The sequence below is a fragment of the Garra rufa genome, chromosome 15 (genome assembly GCF_049309525.1).
Source record: "Garra rufa chromosome 15, GarRuf1.0, whole genome shotgun sequence".
Taxonomy (NCBI): Eukaryota; Metazoa; Chordata; class Actinopteri; order Cypriniformes; family Cyprinidae; genus Garra; species Garra rufa.
The window spans coordinates 16,661,162-16,684,344 of record NC_133375.1 but is presented as its reverse complement, the minus strand read 5'-3'; the positions used below and the strand labels follow the sequence as shown (position 1 = coordinate 16,684,344).

The window sequence follows — 23,183 nt, the reverse complement described above, 5'->3', positions numbered from 1 at the left end:
TTCTGACACCCACAACAATGTATGATACCGTAGATGATTCCATGCATCTTTCCTTCTATGAAATTTCTGACGCATTTAATGAAATACGTAAACATTTGCTCTTGCTACTGCAGACCAATTTGCATGCATTTCACTGTTGGTCAAATTGTTCAAGATGGTTCCTGATTCTGAAAAAAATAGGAAGATAAGATCATTGTGAGTACATGAAAACGTCAGGATGATTCATTCTTAGTAAAAAGACAAAAAAAAACATTTGTTTGAGAACATTAAACTGGGCAGTGGAACAATATGTGCTACATTGGAGTTTGAATGTTTGATACATTTATTAAACCACAGAAGAGCTGATTCTAGTTCACAGCTGCTCCAAGATGTTGAAGTTCAGTGGTACAATACAACTGCAAGTCTAGCAAAACAGGTCTTTATACAAAAATATAACGTTTACATATATTCTTCTACTTCAGATGTTATCTTCTGGAGAATTTCTTATCTTCAGCCAGCACTGTTCTTGCCTTGAGGGAGTGCTTACAGTATATTTATTTTTGCCCGCAGCTGTCAGAATGATCATATTTACAAAATAAGAGCGTAATGTTACAGTTTCCAGTAGGTTTTCTTTGTCTAGACTCTTCAGGTCTTTGTTGTGAGTTCATTTCATTCTGTACATGTACTTTACATTAGTAAATCACTTCCCTGATGGCACACGTACATCTCGGAGATGTCTATTTGACGTCTGCTAGACGTATGTTGGCCCATCTGCAAGACGTCTATCAGATGTCTATTAGATGTCTTTAAGATGTTTATGAATTAGAACGTGTGTAAAATCAAGTCAAGAATCTGGGTGTGATTCTGGAGTCAGACCTCAGTTTCAGTAGCCATGTCAAAGCAGTAACTAAATCAGCATACTATCACTACACGAATTAGATGTTTTGTTTCCCGTCAAGACTTGGAGAAACTTGTTCATGCCTTTATCAGCAGCAGGGTGGACTATTGTAATGGTCTCCTTCCCAAGAAGACCATTAGACAGCTGCAGCTCATACAGAACGCTGCTGCCAGGATTCTGACAAGAACCAGAAAATCAGAGCATATCACACCAGTCCTCAGGTCCTTACACTGGCTTCCAGTTATGTTTAGGATAGATTTTAAAGTACTTTTACTTGTTTATAAAGCACTCAATGGCCTAGGACCTACATACATTGCAGATATGCTGAATATAAACCTAACAGACAACTCAGATCACTAGGGTCGAGTCAGTTAGTAATATCAAGGGTTCACACAAAACAAGGGGAATCCGCTTTTAGCTATTATGCCGCCCGCAGTTGGAATCAGCTTCCAGAAGAGATCAGATGTGCTAATACATTAGACACATTTAAATGCAGACTCAAAACTCATCTGTTTAGTTGTGCATTTATTGAATGAGCACTGTGCTATGTCCGAACAGATTGCATTATTTTATGTATAATCATTTTACTGTATTAATTCATTTTAAATCTTTTTTTTTTTTTAAATCATCTTAAATGTTCTTAAATTTTGTTTTTATTGTTGTGATTATTATAAATTTGTATGATTATTATGTTATTATGATTTTAATTCCTTTTATGTACAGCACTTTGAATTACCATTGTGTATGAAATGTGCTATATAAATAAACTTGCCTTGCCTTGCCTTGCCTAAAATTGCCATCTTACAGACGTCTGCCAGACGTTTGTACAGAGCAGATGCTTTCCAGATCAAGAGATCTTTAACAGACATCTTGCAGACGTACGTGTGCTATCTGGGTTGGGACTTACTCACTTTGGTCAATACAACAAGCAATTCATCTTAAGCAGGCAATAACACAAGAAGTGCTAATATCACAAAGTTTCAAGCATTTTCTAGGATAGTACAAACTAGAACTGGGACGGATTTAATCTGTTAGAAATCACTGAACAGAAACAGTGGGGCCTCCAAAGCAGCAGGCAACTCAAGATAATGGTAGCTGCCAAAAGAAGCTGAACACCAGGGCTCTTGAACATACAGCTCCAGCGGTTTATCAGGAACTTCACTGGAAGATTTGAAGACAGAGTGAGTCTGACTTTGATGTTTCTGGCCCTTGCTGGACAGATTGTAAAGCTGCCCTGGATTGGAGACCGCAGGACTGTCTGAATGCACTTTTTTATTTCCTCTGAGCACCAGTGGCATGCAAGCAATAAGACAACAGTACAAGTCTGAGTTCAGTCTGATCTTCATCTGATCGTCAGGCTGCTACGTGTGTGCAGCTTCTAGTAGCTCTGGCACAGTATGTTTCTCTGAACACTCCTTTCTGGACAACGATGCAACTTTACTTCTGTGTTTTTTTTGCCTCCACATCTTTCGTTTTGTACCGTTCATTGATTTTCGTGAGGACTTGGGAATGAGCGGCACAGGAAGTCCTGCCTTTAGTCTGGGCGCGAGCTGACGCGACATGAAGAACGACAGCGTTTTAGACAGAAGACGGGGCCAACATCCCCCACTCACTTGGGCTTTTCCAGCTCCGTTCCATGAGCCGGCCAGGTCGTGTATTAAAGAGGACATGTCCTTCGGGAGACAGTACTTACGCACACAGCGGAGCTGTTTTGGGATGTAAGTGCTGCTGTTGTTGTTGTTGTTATTAAGACCCTGGAAGCACACCAGTCCAAACCCCCGGCCGTGGCTATCTCTGCGTATTCCCGACCACAGACAGGAGAGAGCGGCGTTAAACACAGGAGCAGTGATAGAGGATGACTCTACTGGTTTCTCCATCCATTCTCCATCACAGCAGATCTGCTCTTCCTTTTCAACAGCACTATACAGGCCTGTCTCACAGAGCTCAGATCCGGTGACCGAATCGCTCTTCCTCCATCTCAAAAAAGCCTGATGGGCGTCAGGGCTCCAGGCGATCAGGACGAGACCGCCCGCCTTCTGCACAGCCTTACACTGGCCATAGAGCCACGGCACGGGTCCCAGCTGAGCCAGAGAGGACTGGGGGCGGCACTGCGCCCACTGCGCCAGCCTCACGTCCATGAAGAGCTCCCCCTTCAGGCCAGAGGCTAAACTGCAGACAGCAGCGACGTGTGCCGCGTCGTTAGATGAGCAGACAAGCAGCACAGGACTTTCAGCACTCCGCAACACTGTAGAAACAAACACAGACATTAACCAGGGTCAAGTAAACATTTTGAATACACTGGCCTTTGATTCAAGTTCATTTCAACGTCATGTTTTTTTTTTTTCAGAACAGAACCAAAATCTACAGATAATGTACTCATCATCTTGTCATCCAAGATGTTCACGTCTTTCTTTCTTTAGATGTAAAGAAATTGTGTTTTTTAAGGAAAACATTTCAGGATTTCTCTCCATATAGTGGGATTCTATGGTGCCCTGAGTTTGAACTTCCAAAATGCAGTTTAAATGCAGCTTCAAAGGACTCTAAACGATCCCAGCCGAGGAAGAAGGGTCTTATCTAGTGAAACGATCAGTTATTTTCTAAAACAAAAATCTATAATTTCTATACTTTCTCATTTCTAACCTCAAATGCTCATGTTGTCTAGCTCTGTGTGACAACGTGACAGTTAGGGTATGTCAAAAAACTCCCATCTCAAAACCAACTTCAAAATCATCCAACATCATGGTTTTACCTTTGCTTGTAAAGGCAGTTTGACCGTCTTTGCATGTTAACTTTGTAAACACTGGGTCGATACTTCTGCAACGATATAGGGCAAATCTGAAGATCGTTTTGCTAGATAAGACCCTTCTTCCTCATCTGGGATCGTTTAGAGGCCTTCGAAGCTGCATTTTGGAAGTTCAAACTTAGGGCACCACAGAAGTCCACGATATGGGGAGAAATCCTGAAATGTTTTCCTCAAAAAACACAATTTCTTTACGACTGAAGAAAGAAAGACATGAACATCATGACAGAGGGATGAGTAAATTATCTGTACATTTTTGTTCTGGAAATGAACAACTTCTTTAATGTTGACGCATTTTAAGTTCAATAAACATTACTTACACAAACATAACTTTCACCAAGCTGACTGCTCACTAATAAAACCTTACTCGTCATGTTTTACCGGTTTGATTTTGACAGGTGTTATTAAACTAGGTCAGTTTACAGGAGTTTAAAGGTGCAACAGGTCATTTTGTCTTAAGAAACTTTTTTGTTATGCTGGTTAAAAAAAAGTCTCTTCATATCCCGATAGCAATCATTATTATACTAGTTAAGTGGTCTAAATGTATTTATCTGTATTTATATAATCTGTGGAAGGTCTAGGACCAAGAAATGTTCGTCCAATCAAAAAGTTTGGTCTGAACATTACGATAGGCTGTTGTACCTGCCAGTCAATATTTGCATACCTCTGTGCGCCCTGTTTGTGCAGACAGCATACGTCATCAGAACGTTCACAAAGGTTTTGCAGGCAAACGTCAACAACCTGATCTTTTCTCTTAGTATTGTAATACTTTTACTAACTGCACTATAATATAAAGTGTTCTTACGGTTAATGATGCGATTTGTAACAGCCACTAGAGCATTTAGAAAGATTTGGTAGCACAATCACAATGCAATAGTGTATGTATGCAGCACAAGTATGAACAACAGCCTGCTTTCAATACATATTATAGATAAATGTCTACGGACTGACCTGATTTGATGTGGTTTATGAAGTAGCATGTGATGCAGATCAGTACAGTCACCATAGCCAGAAGAGTCAATGCGGTGCCAATGATGAGACCCCATCGCCTGTGTGTGACTGAAGGTTCAGGATGAGTATTTACATCAATCTGTCAGCGAGTGTGTTCTAATGATTTTGGATGTTTCTACTTACAGTCAGGGCAGATGATTCGTCTTCCACGGAGATCCAAGCGCCACACCTACAGACAGACAGGAGCGGATCAGCCAAACATAGCCCGCTGTATTTTCACAACAACATAGAATAGATTGCTACACACTGCACAATATATCAACCCAGGCTCTATATATATTTCTGCACCACTGTAATTACGTACATTACTGCACAGTTCGCGGCAGTCCTAAAACACACATTCAATATGTGACCGTGGCACGTTTTTATTACGTTGGTACAGGCACGTTTTGCTGTGTTTTTATTACGCTGCTTGAGGTATGCATTTCGATATCCAGGGAGTGTCGCTAAAGGTTAATGCTCTACTGTGTTGGAAATATCACCTACACCAACCCAACTCTAAACCTACCTGATAGTGTTAACAAATGCAAAGGTGGTATAAAAACATATTTGTTGAGGCAACCGTGCTATTTTAGCTTACTTATGCAGATTTGAGCTTTTTTGTTGAACCAAAGTTTCACGGGGTTTGTACCAGAGATCTTCATCATTCAAGTGCAATGCGTATCACATGAATTACCAAGCAAACCTACAGAATTAGAAAACGTGTGCGTATGAACCTGTATGTGCATGTGATGACAACATTAGAAGTATCAGTTTTCAAATTGCACAGGATGTTAAAATCATTTTGAAGCCATAATATAACATTCTGCAAGTCATTGTGTGAAAATTAGTCAACCTCTGTGTGTAAATCATACTTTGTGTGAAAAGGAATAAAAGTTGAGTTTTACTCCTTCTAGTGTTAATTTCAACTGGAAACTGCAGTGATTTGTACATATAGGTATATTTTTTCAGTTTTGCAAAAATCTATATAGAGGCATGCATTTCCAATGAGCCTATGTTGCAATACACTACTGGTCATAATTTTGGGGTTGGTAAGAAATGTCAATGTTTTGGAAAACGTTATTTATTTTAACATAAATTATGAACATAAATTATTGAGAGTTCAGGCAGGAAGAGCAGGGCTAGGATGGGGAGAGATGCCACGCTTTTGGTCCAAGGCCAATCGCAAGCAAAGGGAGGAGATGGTGGTAGCAGAGGTGACGAGGATGGAGGAAGACCGCTACGAAATCAAGGCCGTGTCGCAGGGTCGACAAGGAAGCTGGACAACCTGGGAGGGAATCATGAACCGGAACATCAGTTGGTCAGACGTGTGGAAGATCCCACAGGCAAGACTTGGCTTCCTCATTCGTTCAACCTACGACACGCTTCCCTGCTCTCGGAACCTCCACCAGTGGTTTGGGAATGAAGAATCCTGTGCACTCTGCAATGCCCCCAACGCAAGTCTCCAGCACATCTTGTCAGGCTGCAAGATCGCTCTCTCACAGGGACGCTACAGATGGCGCCACGACCAGGTCCTGAGAAAGCTAGCCAAAGTACTGGAGGAGTGTCGACAGGGTAGCAAACAACCACCATCAGCAGAGGACCCCACCATCTTTGTGTCGGAAGGAGGGGTAAGGAGAAGCACTAGGTCAAGAGAAACAGCAAGGCTCTTCTCCCCCAACCAGGAGTGGAACATGAGGGTTGACCTGGACAGGCAGCTCCGGTTCCCCACGGAGATAACCACCACATCTCTCCGGCCAGACATAGTGGTGTGGTCAACCAAGGTGAGATCGGTGCACCTCATTGAGCTCACTGTAGCACTGGAGGAGGGGATTGAGGCCAAGAACTCAGAGCTCGCTGCTGAGTGCCGGGAGGCTGGCTGGAAGACTACCAGCTACCCAGTGGAGGTCGGATGCCGAGGTTTCCTTGGGTTGTCAACCATACGCCTCTTGAGGGAAGCAGGAGTGACCGGAGGGAGGCTAAGGAGGGCAACAAAGGATCTGGCAGGGGAGGCAGAGAAAGGTAGCTTTTGGCTCTGGCTGAGGAGGAAAGACAGGTGTTGGGGGAAGAACATCTAACCCCAGACAACAGCTTCAGGGAGAACAGCTATCAGCTGCAGGGGGTGACAGGGAGACGTCACTGTCACTGCTCCGCCACCAGGAGACGTTCCAGAATTAAAGGAGCGAAACGTTGGTGAATGGTGGTTTCTGGCTGATGACCCATGGGCACTGGAAGAGGTGCGACAGGCAGCAATGCCCAGCAGGTGGTAACATCTTCCTGTGCAATTACTGACAACAATTTTGAATTTCTATTACGAAATACTATTAAATTTAAAATAGCTATTTCCTATGTGAATATCTGTTAAAATGTAATTTATTTTTGTGATCAAAGCTGAATTTTCAGCATCATTACTCCAGTGTCACATGATCCTTCAGAAAGCATTCTAATATGCTGATCTGCTGCTCAAGAAACATTTCTGATTAGTATCAATGTTGAAAACTGTTATTTTCAGGATTCACAGATGAATAGAAAGTTCAAAAGAACAGCATTTATTTGAAATGGAAATATTTTGTCAAATTGTAGATGTGTTTAACCATCACGATTGATCCATTTATTGTGTCCTTACTGAACAAAAGAATTAAGTTCTTTCAGAAAGTAATATGATAAAAATAAATAAATAAATAAAAATACTGACCCCAAAATTTTGACCAGTAGTGTGTACTGCCTACCATTTAAAAACCATTGTTTGTGAAACAGTGCTATTCTACATTGAAGTCAATAGTTGTTTTGTAAACTTCTATTCATTGTGGTATTCAAATTAATGAAGAGCTGTTAAAGCAGTGTTTGATATTGCTTCTGCTTCATTCATGCACTCTGGGATACAGCTTAGTGTTCTTTGCAGGTCATTCGATATCTACTGCAGAAACAGTATGAGTACTAAGCTAGTATAACAGCTAGCTGAGTGATAGAGTGTGAACAGAAAACAAAAGGTGAATGCACAGACTGGGTATGAAAGGCATGTGTGTCTGCGGCATTACCTGCACACACAGTCCTGATGAGAGGAAGGGGAAAGGCACGCTCAGCTCAGCCTCTGTGGCGCCCCCATCCTGTGAAGACGAGTATGTGCAGCGTGTGAGATGATGATCAACAGTCAGACAGCTCATTTACAGGGTGATCATCAGGAGGCACATTGGATCACACTGAAGGTTTGTTTTGCCATGTATACACCAACTGTACATTATCACATGACTACTTATCAGGTGTGTGTTGAAATTAATATTTTAATCATTGAGTTTTAATTTAATATTTTAATTATCATGAGTAGAAAAGCAAAAACAGCTATATAAGAATGTTGCCATTACCTAATGACTATTAGAAGTACTGCAGAGTGGACTCCTTATAAGGAGTAACTTACTCAGGGCTCTACAGTGCGACCATTTCACTCGCATTTGCAACTGAAAACTACTGCGTGTAACTAGCAGCAGCAGTGTGACTGACCCCATCGGTATATTTTGTTTGCACTGAGGGGAGCTTCAAAGGTTTCTACCCGTTTTTGCAACGTTGAGTAATTTGTCACAGACATATCTCACTTCATAAAGTGTAGAGAGAGTGTAAATAAGAGATTGATTGTGCAGTATAGAAAGCTGAGTTGATTATAATGGAACTTTGTGAGATTGTGATGAACCAAGATGAGTGACAGCTTTTAATGTTTTTAAGGGAGTTTGGTAATGAGATATTGATTTAATACAACAGTTAATTAAACAAGAAGTTATTATTAAGTGACTTACACTGTCTGACTATAACACTATTTCCTGATTTTGCTCTATGTCGTCATCAAAAGCGGTCTGAAACAAGTCACAACTGAGCCGCTGTGCATCTCCATTCAAACACAGCGGTGTTTCGTTTATGAATGAACGTGCGTTTTTAAACTAATCTAGTGAAATGATTCAATTTTCCATTCATAAAGAGTCACTTGTTTTTTTCCTGAAAGAATCAGCTGTTCGAACTAATCAAATAAATGATTCAGTAATTAAATCAGTGTCTTGCCGCCACCTATTGGTAGATTTAGTTTCATTTTAAAGTATCTTTTCAGTTATTTAAATCATTTAATATTTCTGTATTCAAAATGTTATGTTTAAAACATTAATCTCAACATGAATTTATGAATTAGATTGCACTCATGCCACCTCTGAGCCTCATTAAACATGAAAATACACCTACAAGACTCTTTTGTGTTCTTCTGTGCCACATCTGTAGTAGAAATTAATTTTGTTAATACTGATTTATTTTGTTGATTTTTTTAATTTCTTAACCTACTCGTTCTCATTCTGTGGTTTTAATTAGAAATTTTAAAAAGCTTAAATTTTTTTTTTTTGACATAAAAGACGATATACTTTTAATAGTTAGAAAAATGCCATTACAAAGGTCAAAACTAAATTCTCCTGTAAATCACTTTAAGAAGTCAAATATAACCTCATATTAGGAAGGAAAAATTTTAATCAGATTGTTTAATTATTGTTTAGAATGTGCTCCTAAATTTTTTAAGTAAATTTAAGAAAAGTGTAGAGCCCTGCTTCTGCTGTAATATCAACTATTTAACATTCTAAAACTGTACATTTTATTATCAGCATCAACGCCTTAAGCTCTGTTGTAAAAACTTCATTAAGTGATGATTTGCAATGCTCTTCAGTGATGCACCAATGTAACTCTTTAAACAGCAGGAAATCTATTACTAACCACCCGCCCTGAGATGACGCTTCCCTGAGATAAACATGTCTCTCCGTCTCTGGCGCACAGCTGAGCAGCAAAAGAAGCGACGACACTGGATGTGAGATGCACATGCAGATGCAGAGATCCAGGAACGACCGTCACGCTCCACTCCGAGCGGCCCTCTGACAGAGAGACAACAGAGTCAGACGGAAGGACAGACGTCACCACACTACATCACACTCGCTCCTGCACTGCTCACCTGACTCGAACGGACAGAAGACTCGACGACTGCCATTTAGAGAAAACTGCAACCAAAACATCATGCACTCATGAGAAACACAGACAGTTAAATCATGCATTAATTTGTGCTTGAGCATGTGTTACCTTCACACACATCTGAGGGTGTTGATCCACAGCAGACACATTGTATTTCTGTTGAAAAAGCAAAATGCTTTGAAAAAAATGCTGAGCATAACATACTGCCATTCAATGGAGTGTGTATTAGCGGTGGGGGAAAAAATTGATTCTCCGATGCATTGAGATTCTGTCTTCAATGATTCTGAATATTTCAGAACTGATTCACAGAATTTGCACTGTGAGACACGTGTGCTTCCACCCGCCGTGTTTTACTTTAGATATGCTTTAATTTCGGCCGTTTGGAATGAAGTACCATTCGATGCACCAAACTCACGCACTGACAGACTTTCACATGCGCTTTGTGTTTGTTTGTCGATTGCTTGATTGCATCTGCGGTTAAATGCACTTGCATCTGCGAACACTTTTATACGAATTTGATGTACACACAGTCAGTTCTGTTTTTAGAGCAGGACAAAACATCTGATAGATGGAAATAGATCCGTGCAATAATTTGAATGCAGCCTGTTAAAGCTGCCACTGTCTATGATCTCATCAGTAAATATCAAACAGCAGTAATGCTGAGGAAAAAAGAAAATCCACTATTGTATGTAAACTTTGGATACTTATACTTAAGTAATTGATTTAAAAAGTAGTCTGCTTACATAAAGTAAATTTTGCACAAAATAAATTTGATATAAAATGTATATGAAAATATAATATTGAAAACTGAGAATATGGCGCATCGTGATATTTAGTTGATAATGAAAATCATAATTAAGGAGATTGTGAAGATTCACAGCCCTACTTTTAAGATGGCAGTACTGACATACAGAGATTCCAACTACAAACAAAAAGCATAGAAACTGCAATTTTACATTTTTTTTTTATGCAAAGTTGTAAAGATGCATTTGCACAGCAGAAAAATTAAATGGGGAAAAATTGTAGATCAAGAATCGTTTTGGAATCGGATTGTGACTCCCAGAATCGAAATTGGATCATAAAGTGCCTGAAGATACCCACCCCTAGTATGTATACTGGTCAAAGTATGCATAAAAATGCATAAAATACTTCAATGACAAAATGTAGTATATGCAGTGCCATTGCATTTATGCAATATCTTCTATATTTGACTGTTAAAGGCCACTTTTACACAAAATGCATGTGACAACAATGTAAAAACAACCAATAGAAGACAATACACAGTATGTCATAACTGTTCATCACTACACTGATGATGTTGGAGGGATCGTCACGTACCAGTTTGGTCCCGTAGAGGGTGGCGTTGGGGGCGGGGACACAGTAAGAGTTCTGCGTGTGGATTCGCCAGCACAGAGAAACGGAGGGATCTGATTGGTCAGAGGGGCAGAGAGGCTCCCAATGTAGAACTGAGCCAAGAACTCTAGCTGAACTCGAGGATAAGATATCACCTCCATCTGCAGAAGCAGCACAGAGACGACGCTGTCAGTCAACCACACCACAGACACTGCTTACATTAGACAACAATGACACTTGTACAGACTAGTACAGACTCACAGCAGCTCACTCGATACATGCCACGCTGCCTTTGAATTCAGCTAGATTGTATGGATGTTTGTTTCTTCCATGGAATAAAAAGGTAACTGCAGGGTAACTTTTTCTCTCACAAATCAGACTTTTTCTCACAATTGACCATATGCCGGAGCGTTCTTTAAAACTTCCACATAATGATAAGCAGCTCGTAAACTTACGCTGAAGTTCATTTTATGTGCTATATATATAGGTGGACACTCTTGAGACTCCTCTACTGCCTCGTTCTTGTCAGAAACTGAGGAAAATAATAATTGCAACATTGTAAATAATGATAGCAGTTTGAACATTTAGTAAGTTTGAATACTGGGCCGGTATTATTTAACAACATATCATTTAAATGCAGAGTCTAGTAATCCCAGGAGAGAACCTGCATAGTTGTACATTTAAATGCTGACAGCTAAACACTATCATAACGTGTTTAGGCTAACGTTAGCTAGCTATCGATACTTCTCTACAAGGACACCTTAATCGTATTCTTGATAATCAATAACTTGCCTTCATAGTCATCAACACATTTTTAAAATCCTGTAATATTTTAAAGCCTTTACTGTTTTTCAACTCTACAGCTGTGCAATAAAATTCACTTCAAAGTAGAGCTGTGCAATAAATCGCATGCGATTGTCATGCGTATCTCATCAGTAAAGCCGGTTCTGTGATTAGTAGTAAATCTCCATCATGTGCGTTCAGATGGCACGGTATTTAAAACACTGAGCCGTAGATCACTGAAAAGCTGCGCAATATCGCGTTCAAAATCGCGGATGAATCGCATTCGATTTTGAACGATTTATTGCACAGCCCTACTTCAAAGATTCACTTTTCATTCATAAAGACCACATGGAAAAAATGTCTTTTCAGGGAAAACATCTTTTTAAGATAAAAATGACATGAAATGACCCATATAACCAGAAGATGGCAGCAGAGGATCAATCATTGCAGCTGCCACTTCTACTCCCTAGTTTTTTCAAGATGTCTTGCTTTTCGATTTATTATAAAATTACTAGTATAATAAATTGTAGTACTTTTACCGCACTGAAGTATATAGTATAGCAAGTGCAGAAAGTCATTAAAATAAATAAGCTCAGACACAAACAGCCAATAAGGGTGAATTATTTAAATACTTTTATATAGTCCACTACAAATTGAATAAGTTAATTATTAATGGTATAAGAGTTAAATAATGCACTCAATATGAATTTGAAATTTTATGTAATTTAATAACTACATCTTTTAAGCTTCATCTTAAACTGTAAAAGCTATTAAATAGCCTATATTTAACCAACACAAACTTGTTACTGCTGTAGTTTTGTTACTGTGAATGTAGTCTGAATCATTTAATGCACAGCTCTTTTTTTTCATCCGGTTATTACTGTCGATCATAGCAATGACTGGCGAATATTTAGCTGATTTACCCGCATATTTTTTTAAACTCGCGTTTGTCATTCTTAAAACGGTATACATTTGGTCCTCTTAATCAAACCAAACTTTTCTTTGATTGTGAATGGATTATGTAGAGAAAACGAGCAAAGTACACTCCTATTACGGTACTGTTGACCAGAAATGACTGAGCTGGCTTGTCTAAAACAAGGAAGGAATCCGTGCATATGGTCAATTGCGTATATCGCAGAATTCTTTTATCATATTACAATTATTTTTTATTTTTTATTTTTCATTTTGTGGCAGAAACAAGCTTCTGTAGCAATTTCAGGCATAAACACACATGGAACAAAGACTGATGGGAGAGAGACACAATGCACATTCATTTTAATCTGCACGATACCTGTCTCTCAGATGGAGATTTCATTTGGATCAGGCTAAATTAATTTCTCTCCTATGGAGAAGTTGACATGACGTTCTGGTTGAGTTGTCAGTTTGATTATTTCTTTAATCTAATAATATCTAATATGGGCCATTCTACAGAACTGGCGCAAACTGTTGTCCCAGAACCCAAAAACACATTTTAAAAGCATTTAGGTATATTTATTTGGATCATTCTATTATCTACTAAAACCCACAATACATTTTAAAATATTAGTAAGCTTAATATATTTATATAAAATCATAATTTATTAGATACTTTCAATTGGGAGGTGGCTATCCTGAACCCTGACCCCTAAATTTCAACTAATATAAATTATATTGAAATAATTTTTGTATTTTTTCCATTAATGTTTTTAAAAGTTTCTTTAAAAAAAGTGTAGTTCAAACTACCAAAACAGTACCAAAACATAGTATGTTTTATTCCATTGGCTAAAACTGATTTTAACTAAACCCATACATTTATGATCAGGAAATATTCTTTTGTCCCTCTCTCATAGCTACATGGTGCGAGTAGATTCCATCAGACAAAAGGGAACACATAATACTCTTATTTGGGGGAAATAAACAACATTTTAGTACAGTTATGCAATATTTTTTGTATATTAGTATGTTTTAGTTTATGTAATGCGATCGCTACCAAAGCATTACTGTCACCACTGAAAATGCACTGTCATGACCGAAATATGGGATGTTATGTCAAAAATAAAAGTATACTGAATTATCAACTAAGATGTTATGATAGTTTTTTGGTTCAATGTATATTCAGACTAATGAATCCTTAACTTTGAAATCGGTATGATCAACTTTTTGGCTTTTACAAAGAAAAACTGGATTCAAAATACAACAAATCTCAAATTACACTTGAAATATTGTTACAAATGTAAATGTCATTGATTTACCTCTGAAAAAATGCTAATAAAACAGCATAAAAATATATTTACAATGTAGATGTCAATATAACTGTTCTAATAATTAGCTACTAATTATTAACCCTTCTAGTTATTATTACAGTTTCAGTAGTGACAAATTTGAGAGGAGAGGACAAATATTCCAAAACTTTCTGAAAATACAATGAGAATTAACTGCACAATTGCTAGAAATATTGGATATTACAGAATTTGTATACATACTAATTTTAATACAACTGTGCATGATCTTCACTCTGAGCATTGTGAATGGGAGAGTTACAACAACACACAATTGCATCCACAAATATCAGACTCACGTGGCAGTATTCTCTCTTTTAAGGGACACTGTGTGGTTCTTCTGGAATCAGGGAGCGTAAACCACAGCTGTGAACACACAATAATGCACACATTACTAATGTGCAACAAAGTGTGTGTGAATATGTGTGTGTGATTAAGAGTTTGGACGAGTATCACACCTGCACACAGACACAAGGGATCAGGTAAGGGAAGCTCAGATTAACGGTTTGATTAACTGTCGGGTCAACCTGCAACACAAACACAACACCTCAATGGCTTACTGAAGACTTCAACACTTCATGATGGCCACAGCTTCTTAATATGGACCACAAAACCAGTCTTAAGTAGCCATTTCCACAAAAACATTGTATGGCCCAAAATTATAGATTTGTCTATTATGCCAAAATCATCAGGATATTAAATAAAGGTCATGTTCCATGAAAATATCTTGCAAATTTCCTACCATAAATATATCAAAACGTAATTTTTGATTAGTAATAGGCATTCATTTGGACAATTTTCTCAATATTTTTATTTTTTTGCTCCCTCAGATTCCAGATTTTCAAATAGTTGTATCTTGACCAAATATTGCCCTATTCTAAAAAACCATACTTCAATGAAAAGCTTATTTATTTCAGATTTCATATGGTATAAATCTCAAAAATGTACTCTTTTGACTGGTTTTGTGGTCCAGGGTCACATTCATTTTCTTATTTGCAAGAAGCATACAACACAAATTACTGTATAAATACTTTTTCATACATTTCAAATCAAGTGATCAAATTATTAGACAAAAGGGGTTTTATTTTCATATTAATGAGATGCATGTCATTAATGTATGACAGCAGAAATAATTCACTGCATTGACTTTTCCTTCCTAAAAAAGATCTTATTTCTCAAACCTGATTGAAATGGATTAATTCAACACACTCTGGGTATGAATGTTTGTAGCACAGGCTGATCTTCACCATCTGGTTTGTTTCCATTCGTACAGTGAAGCGTTTAGCACGATCATCCACCGTGACACTGGCTTTGGGCACTGGATATTCAGAGAGAGAATCTGAAACACACATGAAAACAACACATGTGAATGCAGCTGCTTTCCTCTATTCTGGGGCAGAGTTTGGACATTATGACAGCTGAGAGACAGACAGACAGACAGACCTGTGTGCTCTACGGTGTAAGATCCGCTGATGAGCGTGTGACTGGGGTTGTGCACAAACACGCCGACCGTGGATCCAGGCTGGGCCGGAAAACAGTCATAGCGCACGATCCACTAGAGGGAGACAGACAAACACAGTAAAAACACTGCAAACACAGTTCACATGGACACACAGTGAGGTACACCAGAGTTCACTCACAAAAGCCTGATGGGGTGTCAGGGGTAGCTCACGCCGAATTCTAGCTGTGAGAGGCTCATCGTCAACACTGCTGATCCACTGGTGAACAAGAACATATAATAATGCCACAGATTCGATTTACAATCACTGAGAGAAGCAGTAAAACTGAAAATCCTGCATATGTGTGGCAAGGGTATTGTTGTGTATTACTGTACACTTTCTCCTTTCACAGTATACTCCATTTGACCTCGAGAGCAAACAGAAGCGGTCGCCACACTATACAGTGTTTGCATTCCTTGCTGATAACGAAACCTGTACACACACTGCTGTTCAAAAGTGTAGGATCAGTAAGACTTTTTATGCTTTTTAAAGTTACTTATGCTCATCAAGGCTGTGTTCATTCGATCAAAAATATCAAAAATGTAATATTGTGAAATATTACTACGACGTAAAACAACGTTTTTCTCATATTAATATACATTAAAATTTAATTTATATCTGTAATTAAAGTTGAATCCTTCAGAAATCATTCTAATGTGTTGATTTATTATCAGTGTTGGAAAACGCTTAATATTTTTTGGAACCTGTGATCCTTTTATTAAGGATTCTTTGATCAATAAAAGGTTAAAAAGAACCGATTTATTTAACATAGAAAGGTTTTAAAACAATATACACTACTGTTCAAAAGTTTGGGGTCAGTACTTTGTATTATTTTTTAAAGAAATTAATATTTTTATTCACTAAGGATGTGTTAAATTAATACAAAAAAGTGATGGCATAGATTTACATGGTTAAAAAAGATCTATATTTTAAATAAATGCTGTTCTTTTTTACTTTAATTCTAAAAAAAAGAGAATCACAGTTTCCAAAAAAAATAAATAAATAAATAGGCAGCACAACTGTTTCCTTCATTGATAATTCTAATAATAAATCAGCAAATTAGAATGATTTCTGGAGGATCATGTTACAAGACTGGAGTAACAGCTGATGAAAATTCAGCTTTGCATCACAGCAATAAATTATACTGTAAAGTATATTAATTAAAAAAAACACTATTTTATATTGTAATAACATTTTGCAATATTACTGTGTTTTTCTGTATTTTTCATCAAATAAATGTAGCCTTGAAGAGAGACATTACAAGTCTAACTGATCTCAAACTTTTGAGCAGTAGTGTACATTGCAAAACACATTAAAAAAGTAAACTAAACTTTGAGCTTTGCCAATGTCATTGCAGGCAGTAAAGATCACATGAGTCTATTCTTATATATTTTATTCTTATATCCTATTCATTTCCCAGTCCTGTGGTTCTCAACTGCTGGACTGTGATCCAAAAAAAAAAGATAAATGCAAATAACTATATAAAGATGCATTTAGGATGGCAAAATAAACGGGTTCATCAACAAAGAAGAAACACTTCTAAATGATTAGTGGCACATCAATCATCAACTTCAACTGTGTTTCATGCAAATCTTCACTTGGTGGAGTGTGACGTTCATTCAGCCTTGAAAATCATTAACAAAACTATGCTAGCTCCTACTGTCAAACATAATCAATGTGAATAGTGTTTTTGAAGCAAATCAGCTTGCTAACAAATTATTATAAATGAGCAAAAGGTTGGAACTGTGTTGGGTTAAGACTTGAAATCAAAGCCCTGAAGCAAAACCAGTTCTGCCACTGGCCAAGGCGGTCGCAGACGTACCCCAACGGTGTTGCTGCTGTGTTTCCACAAAAGCAGCGCGTAGGAGTCTCCCGTTTCAGAGTCGTTGAACTCAATCATCAGCGTGTCATTTGCCACTGCAAACAAAGGACACAAACAATGAAGTCAGTAAGTGGTGTGTGATTTGCTGTGATCACTGTAAGACTAGCGGTGAGGTGGAACATACGCAGGGGCTGGACAGAGAGCCGCACACGGACACAGCAATGGTGCATGGACAGTCTCAGCTCAGGCAGACGTTGCTCTTTTAATTCCAACACGACACAAACACATGAAAACAAAGAGGACAGATGTTAGTGAAGGATTGATGATAAGATGCCTGACTGATTAGAATGATATTTCTTCACATTTAATGTCAGCTAAATATATGCATCCTTGCAAATACGCAAATTCCTCTAAACCAAACAGGTAATAATATTAATTAAGACTTGCAACCTATTTTACATCCCACAGCAGTTTAAAACAAAGAATAAACAGTTATTGGACTATTACTCTGGAGATTGCAAGGACTAACATTTACTACTGTTTCATTCTGCTTTATAAAGAAAAATTCAGGAGTAAAAAAAATCGGGATTTATTTTATTCCGTTTACCGATATCAAGTCCAATTTATTTCTATAGCACTAAATACAATTCTGTTTGTTTCAAAGCATCTTCGCAGTTATAAACAGTGTTCATAACAGTGTTGGGTCATTCCGTGTCAAACCAACCAAATTTCAAATACTCGAATTTTTGATTTTGCTAATATTTATTCTGAGGACAGATAGACATGTATAGTGATGAAAGCCAAAATGTTAAATGTCATTGATAAATATTTATGGAGTAAACCACTATTTTGTAGAGGGAGGACAAAATGACAATTTTCACCTTAGATTCAGAGTCAAGTTACAGGGGGTTAAAATGACTTCAGAAAGATGGCAGCATCATTATTTTATTTTTACACAGAGATTGGTAGCTCTATTAGTGAAATCTGTTGACTTTAGCAATCTTTGTTGCATTATGTGCAAATGGTGACCATTCAAAAATGGGGAAACGGCACTTTTCAAGTTTCTCTCCAAAGTTCGCATGCCTGTAACTCAAGGGCCCGGTTTCACAGACAGGGCTTAGAATAAGCCAGGATTAGGCCATAGTTCAATTAGGACATTTAAGTAATTTTTAATTGATTAAAAACTTACTTAGAAAAAAACCCTAACCCTAACCAATTACCAATGGCACTGATATATTTTAAGATCAGTCAGTGCAAGTTTCTTTCAGTTGAAACAGCTCAGATTTACATTTTAGTCTAGGATTAGGCTTAAGCCTTGTCTGTGAAAACGGGGGAAGAAGTATTAAAGATATTTTAAGATATTGGGTCTTAAACTTTCCTTTTGACATCTTTATTTTTAATGCCCTATGAGATTCGGTTCCAGAGACATTGTAACTTAAACATGGCTCCAGGAGTAAATCATTAAAATGAACATTTTCAGTGGTCAAAAACCAAATGTGGGTCAGTTTGAAAAAATACGAAACTTATTTTCTTTTAAAAAGGAATGTCTGAAGAACAAATAATGTTAAAACTAGAGATGTGTCTCACTTCTTTCTGGCAAGACAACGGCATTGAACATACCAGTCTGAGTGCCATAACTATTCTTTTTCCAAAGTTTGAGTGCCTATAACTCAAGAAGTATTAAAGATATCACAACAAGATTTTAGATTATAGTTCTTCTTTCTTTTAGAATCTTAATTTTCAGGTCCCTACATCGTTCAGTCCCAGAGAAAAACTTGAAAGGTGCTATTTCCCCATTTTTGAACGGTCACCATTCCACATAATGCAACAAAGATTGATAAAGTCAACAGATTTCACTAATAGAGCTACCAAAATAACATTATGATCTTTCTGAAGTCATGTTATCCCACCGTAACTTGACTCTGAATCTCAGGTGAAAATACAAACTAGTGGATTACTCAGTAAATATTCATCCATGACATTTAATATGTTGGCTTTCATCACTATACATGTCTATCTTTCTTTAGAATAAATATGGGCAAAGTCAAAAATTTGAGCTGGAGACCTCTGGTTGAGCTGACCCTGTTGTCATTTCCAAACAAATTCAATTCAGCTATAAAGCTGCTCTACAGAAGACAGCATTATCTTTCAGTTCAAGTTTTGTTTTCATCCAGTAGTCCCGTTAACAGTACTAATTATAAGAAAATAGATGCTATGTTCCAAAACAGTTTAGTATAATGATAATCTACAAAATACTTCCTTGAATGCTCCCACTTAAAAAACATACTTTACTGTCAATAGCGTGTCTGTAAAATACAAACATGAACAATGCAAACATTCTGAATGGATGTATTGTGTCTTTACTTACCAGCAGTCCTCCATTCCTTTAGAGAGAGAGAGAGAGAGAGAGAGAGAAAAGAAAGATTTAGCTTAATGCAAATAGAGCAGCATGTTTACAGATGATGCATCAGTGTCAGCCGCACAATAGTTCAGTTCACAGATCTAGTGATCAAGTTAAAGTACTCAACAGCCAAATAACAAACATCATTCTCTTTTATTTCCTAATATTCATATCCATTTTCACTTCATATTGATATTTTCTGATGGGAGAGAGATCTAGATATTTAACACAGCTTATATAGACCAACAATTCTGTTCATTTTAGACACATTCTGCAATTACCAGCTAAACATTTAACACCTTACTGATTTCATAAATACACACTAAAACACGTTAAGTGACATCTTTCCACTTCCCACCAATTTAAGTGGCATCTTCCTACTAATACAAACTACTTCTACATTGAAGGATTTGAACCGTTCACCATTTCCCTCCTTATTTGTTAAGCCAGTTTTTTTTAACACTAACAAAAAACTGAGATACATGTAGACACATAACTGACCTCCTCGAATGAACAACTGCCCCAAAATATTGTTTCCAAAGTGTGTATAAACATTAAAAATATCAAACATGCTGATTCTAAATGTAATGCTAAGGTATTCACATCCAAAGCAATCATACTGTCACTGTTCAAACAAAGAGCAAAGAGTTTGGAGCTGCCAGAACAGCCAGAGAAAGCCTACAACAAACAGAGCGATCATCACACTTGATCAAATAAATGCATATCTGCAAAACAGATGGTTCCATACCTTACTCAAATACAACTCATTTCCGTGATGATGCTAATGCTGGAAAGCAAAGTGCTCCGTTAAACGCCTCATTTTAGAGCTTAGTCTCCAATGCTTCTGGGAAGGCATTTGTACTTTTTTTTCTCATGATCTGACAGCAACCAATTCAGTAAAAAAAACGCATTAGGTACCCAAACATTTTGCTTAAGAATACAGAATTGTTTCCTCCACAGTAAGAAATACTGAACTGGTTCTCCAGTTTGTTTAGAAAAAGATGAAATTATACTGTGGTTATATATGCTATTAAAAGTCAACTCTATAAGAGCAACATACAATTTTCAAATAAGCACACACACACACACACACACACACACATATTGAAGCGACTGGCACACTATTCACACAGTTTAAGGGGCAGATAATCAACATGTGAACAAATCTTTTAAGACAACATTAAAAAAAATCAAAAACTGAGAGATTGTTTGACAGCGCCTGCTCAATAATCAGTAACTCATTTTAATACTGATTCTTTGGCTTCTTTGTGTGCCATGAGTGTTGTTTGACAAACTTGAAAGTTGTTTAACCCAGCACTTCAATGCTATGCTGTTATCTTTGAACACTGTAAAAGACAGAGTTTCCATTTTGTAAAAAGGCGGATGATGAATGAGTCCCTCTAAAACCTTCAAAAGCATCACAGAGCACAAAAGACAGAGTGCATGAAAATGTCCAACAACATTTGGTTTTTTATTTTTCTATTTACTATATTAAATTGGAATACTGAATGTAATGTTATTAAACAGTATTTTCATGAAAGAAGTAACTGCTACAGGATCATAGGATGTAATGCATGTAAGAGGTAAGAGGAAAATACAGAGTGAATGTGTCGATTCCTGCCATACATTCACCTCCTATCAGTTAGTGAAGAGAAGATTGTTTGTAAAACAATTTAGTGATTTACATTATATTTCCGCCTACAAATTATGGAAAAATTATTGTTTTCTGTTTAATGTGACATTCATGTTTTAAATGGGTTCCCACATTTTGGTTAACTTCAAATTCAAGGACTTTCCAGGTCCAATAACCTAAAATTCAAGGACTTAATGTGGGGACACATTTCTAGTGAGAGCACGGTTACACTGTGTTTCCTTGAGAGATACATTGTAACAGTTGTCATGGGTAAAACACAACTATGCAAAAAAAGCATTTTATTCAAACTTCACTTAACGTAACGCATAAAAGCACGCTAGTGTGCAAAGGCCAGGAAGTGTTGGCCAAATAACACATTGGAGTGGAGAAAAATATTATTTTTTTCCAGAAAACATTTTGCACAAAATAAATGCAAGCACTTTCAAGGACCTACATCTATGTATGTTTATTTTAAAAAACTTCATAGGGCCTTGAATTTATTTATTTATTTGTTTTCAGATTTACAAACTTTCAATGATTTCAAGGACCCGTGTGAACCGTGCTTTTTGCACATGGTTTTATTCATAGTTCTACAAATTCATTTAAAAAAGTGAGGGGGAATTTGAAGACGACCAAAACCTCCCCTTCATTTTTCTCTTTGAGTTACCCTTTGAGTCTTCCTACAACGTGTCTTTATCTGAGTAACTAGTAAAAACCACAGCTCTGATAATCGAACTGCTGTATATACTCAAGACAAATCTTCATCAGTATAAAATTTATGTCCAGTATAAGATATTTGAGTCAGCAATGTGTAATAGTTTCTGATCAATAGCATCATTACTATTTTCCACAGTTCAGAACAGTGTCTAGTAGAGTCACCATAAAATTGCGAAATGACAAAAATGGAAATTTGCGGGAATTTTGAACAAAAAGAAATGTTATATATATTTATATATTATATTTTTATATTTGAGGTTCTTTCTAGCTCTGATCACTTCTCAATGTCATGAGTTGCATCCTGTTTTTAAACATGTATACTGGCCACATGATGCTGCTTTGCCATCACTATCTGCCCCAGCTCAATGATTGAAATAAAAACATAAATAAACAAAAATGTGTAATTTCTGACATTTTAGTTATTAAGTTTAAGCAACTGAACAGTTTGATATGGAACAACAGTTGGTGTGTTAACTGGTTATTTCCATGTGTAGGTCCATGTGAGGTTTACCTGTAAACACATGAGCTCTTACAGGAGGCACACAAACACTCGCATACAATAATAAAAATGACTAAAAACATTCAAAAGTCTGAGCGCATCTAAAAGCATTCAGTCTTCAGTGCACATTATGCGTTACTGTGTAACTTTAGAAGAAAATCAGACTCACCTGTCTAACTTTGAGACTGCCCCGTATGGAGAACGACCATTTAAACAAAACAAACGCCAAAACTACATGAGCGATAAATGACGAGCTGTTCATGGCCGTGAAATAACAACATGAACCAGTTTCAGGTATACCTCATCCAGCAGAGCCGTTCACTACGAAACAGAAGCAGACAGCGATCAGATTTGAGCAAACTCGAGTGGAGTTGAGTCTGTCACATCGCTGGGGGCGGATGGGATTTTGGTGACGCAAATCACCGGAATTCCGGCGCCTCCTTCAAAAGGTCAGCGACTTCCGCATTAGTCAACATTCATTTACATACATGCATAGAGCAGACGCCTTTACAAAACCAACTTACAGTACATTTAAACTATATATTTTACATGCCCGAGCTCGACT

The 23,183-nt window shown here is 37.4% G+C and overlaps 1 protein-coding gene across 1 annotated transcript; it reads right to left on the bottom strand.

Moving 5' to 3' along the window:
- Window positions 1-298: 298 nt before the first annotated feature.
- On the bottom strand, window positions 299-22,978 carry LOC141287191 (interleukin-17 receptor C). Its single transcript, XM_073819326.1, has 17 exons — window positions 22,788-22,978; window positions 19,737-19,752; window positions 17,553-17,627; window positions 17,369-17,463; window positions 15,688-15,765; window positions 15,491-15,602; window positions 15,229-15,386; window positions 14,506-14,574; window positions 14,347-14,413; window positions 10,992-11,167; window positions 9,762-9,809; window positions 9,637-9,682; window positions 9,405-9,559; window positions 7,706-7,774; window positions 4,812-4,857; window positions 4,629-4,736; window positions 299-3,122 (listed from the first exon to the last, which is right to left on the bottom strand). The coding sequence occupies exons 1-17, from the start codon at window positions 22,878-22,880 to the stop codon at window positions 2,239-2,241; spliced, it is 2,295 nt and encodes a 764-aa protein (XP_073675427.1). The 5' UTR covers window positions 22,881-22,978; the 3' UTR covers window positions 299-2,238.
- Window positions 22,979-23,183: the final 205 nt, after the last annotated feature.

What these genes read in the sequence shown, in the direction of transcription:
- LOC141287191 (XM_073819326.1), bottom strand. Translation starts at nt 22,880, where the DNA reads ATGAACAGCTCGTCATTTATCGCTCATGTAGTTTTGGCGTTTGTTTTG. An exon ending in CATCAGGACTGTGTGTGCAG is followed by an intron (nt 4,858 to 7,705) that starts GTAATGCCGCAG and finishes GTCTGTCTGTAG; the next exon opens with GTGTGGCGCTTGGATCTCCG. An exon ending in CATAAACCACATCAAATCAG is followed by an intron (nt 3,123 to 4,628) that starts GTCAGTCCGTAG and finishes TTGTTTCTACAG; the next exon opens with TGTTGCGGAGTGCTGAAAGT.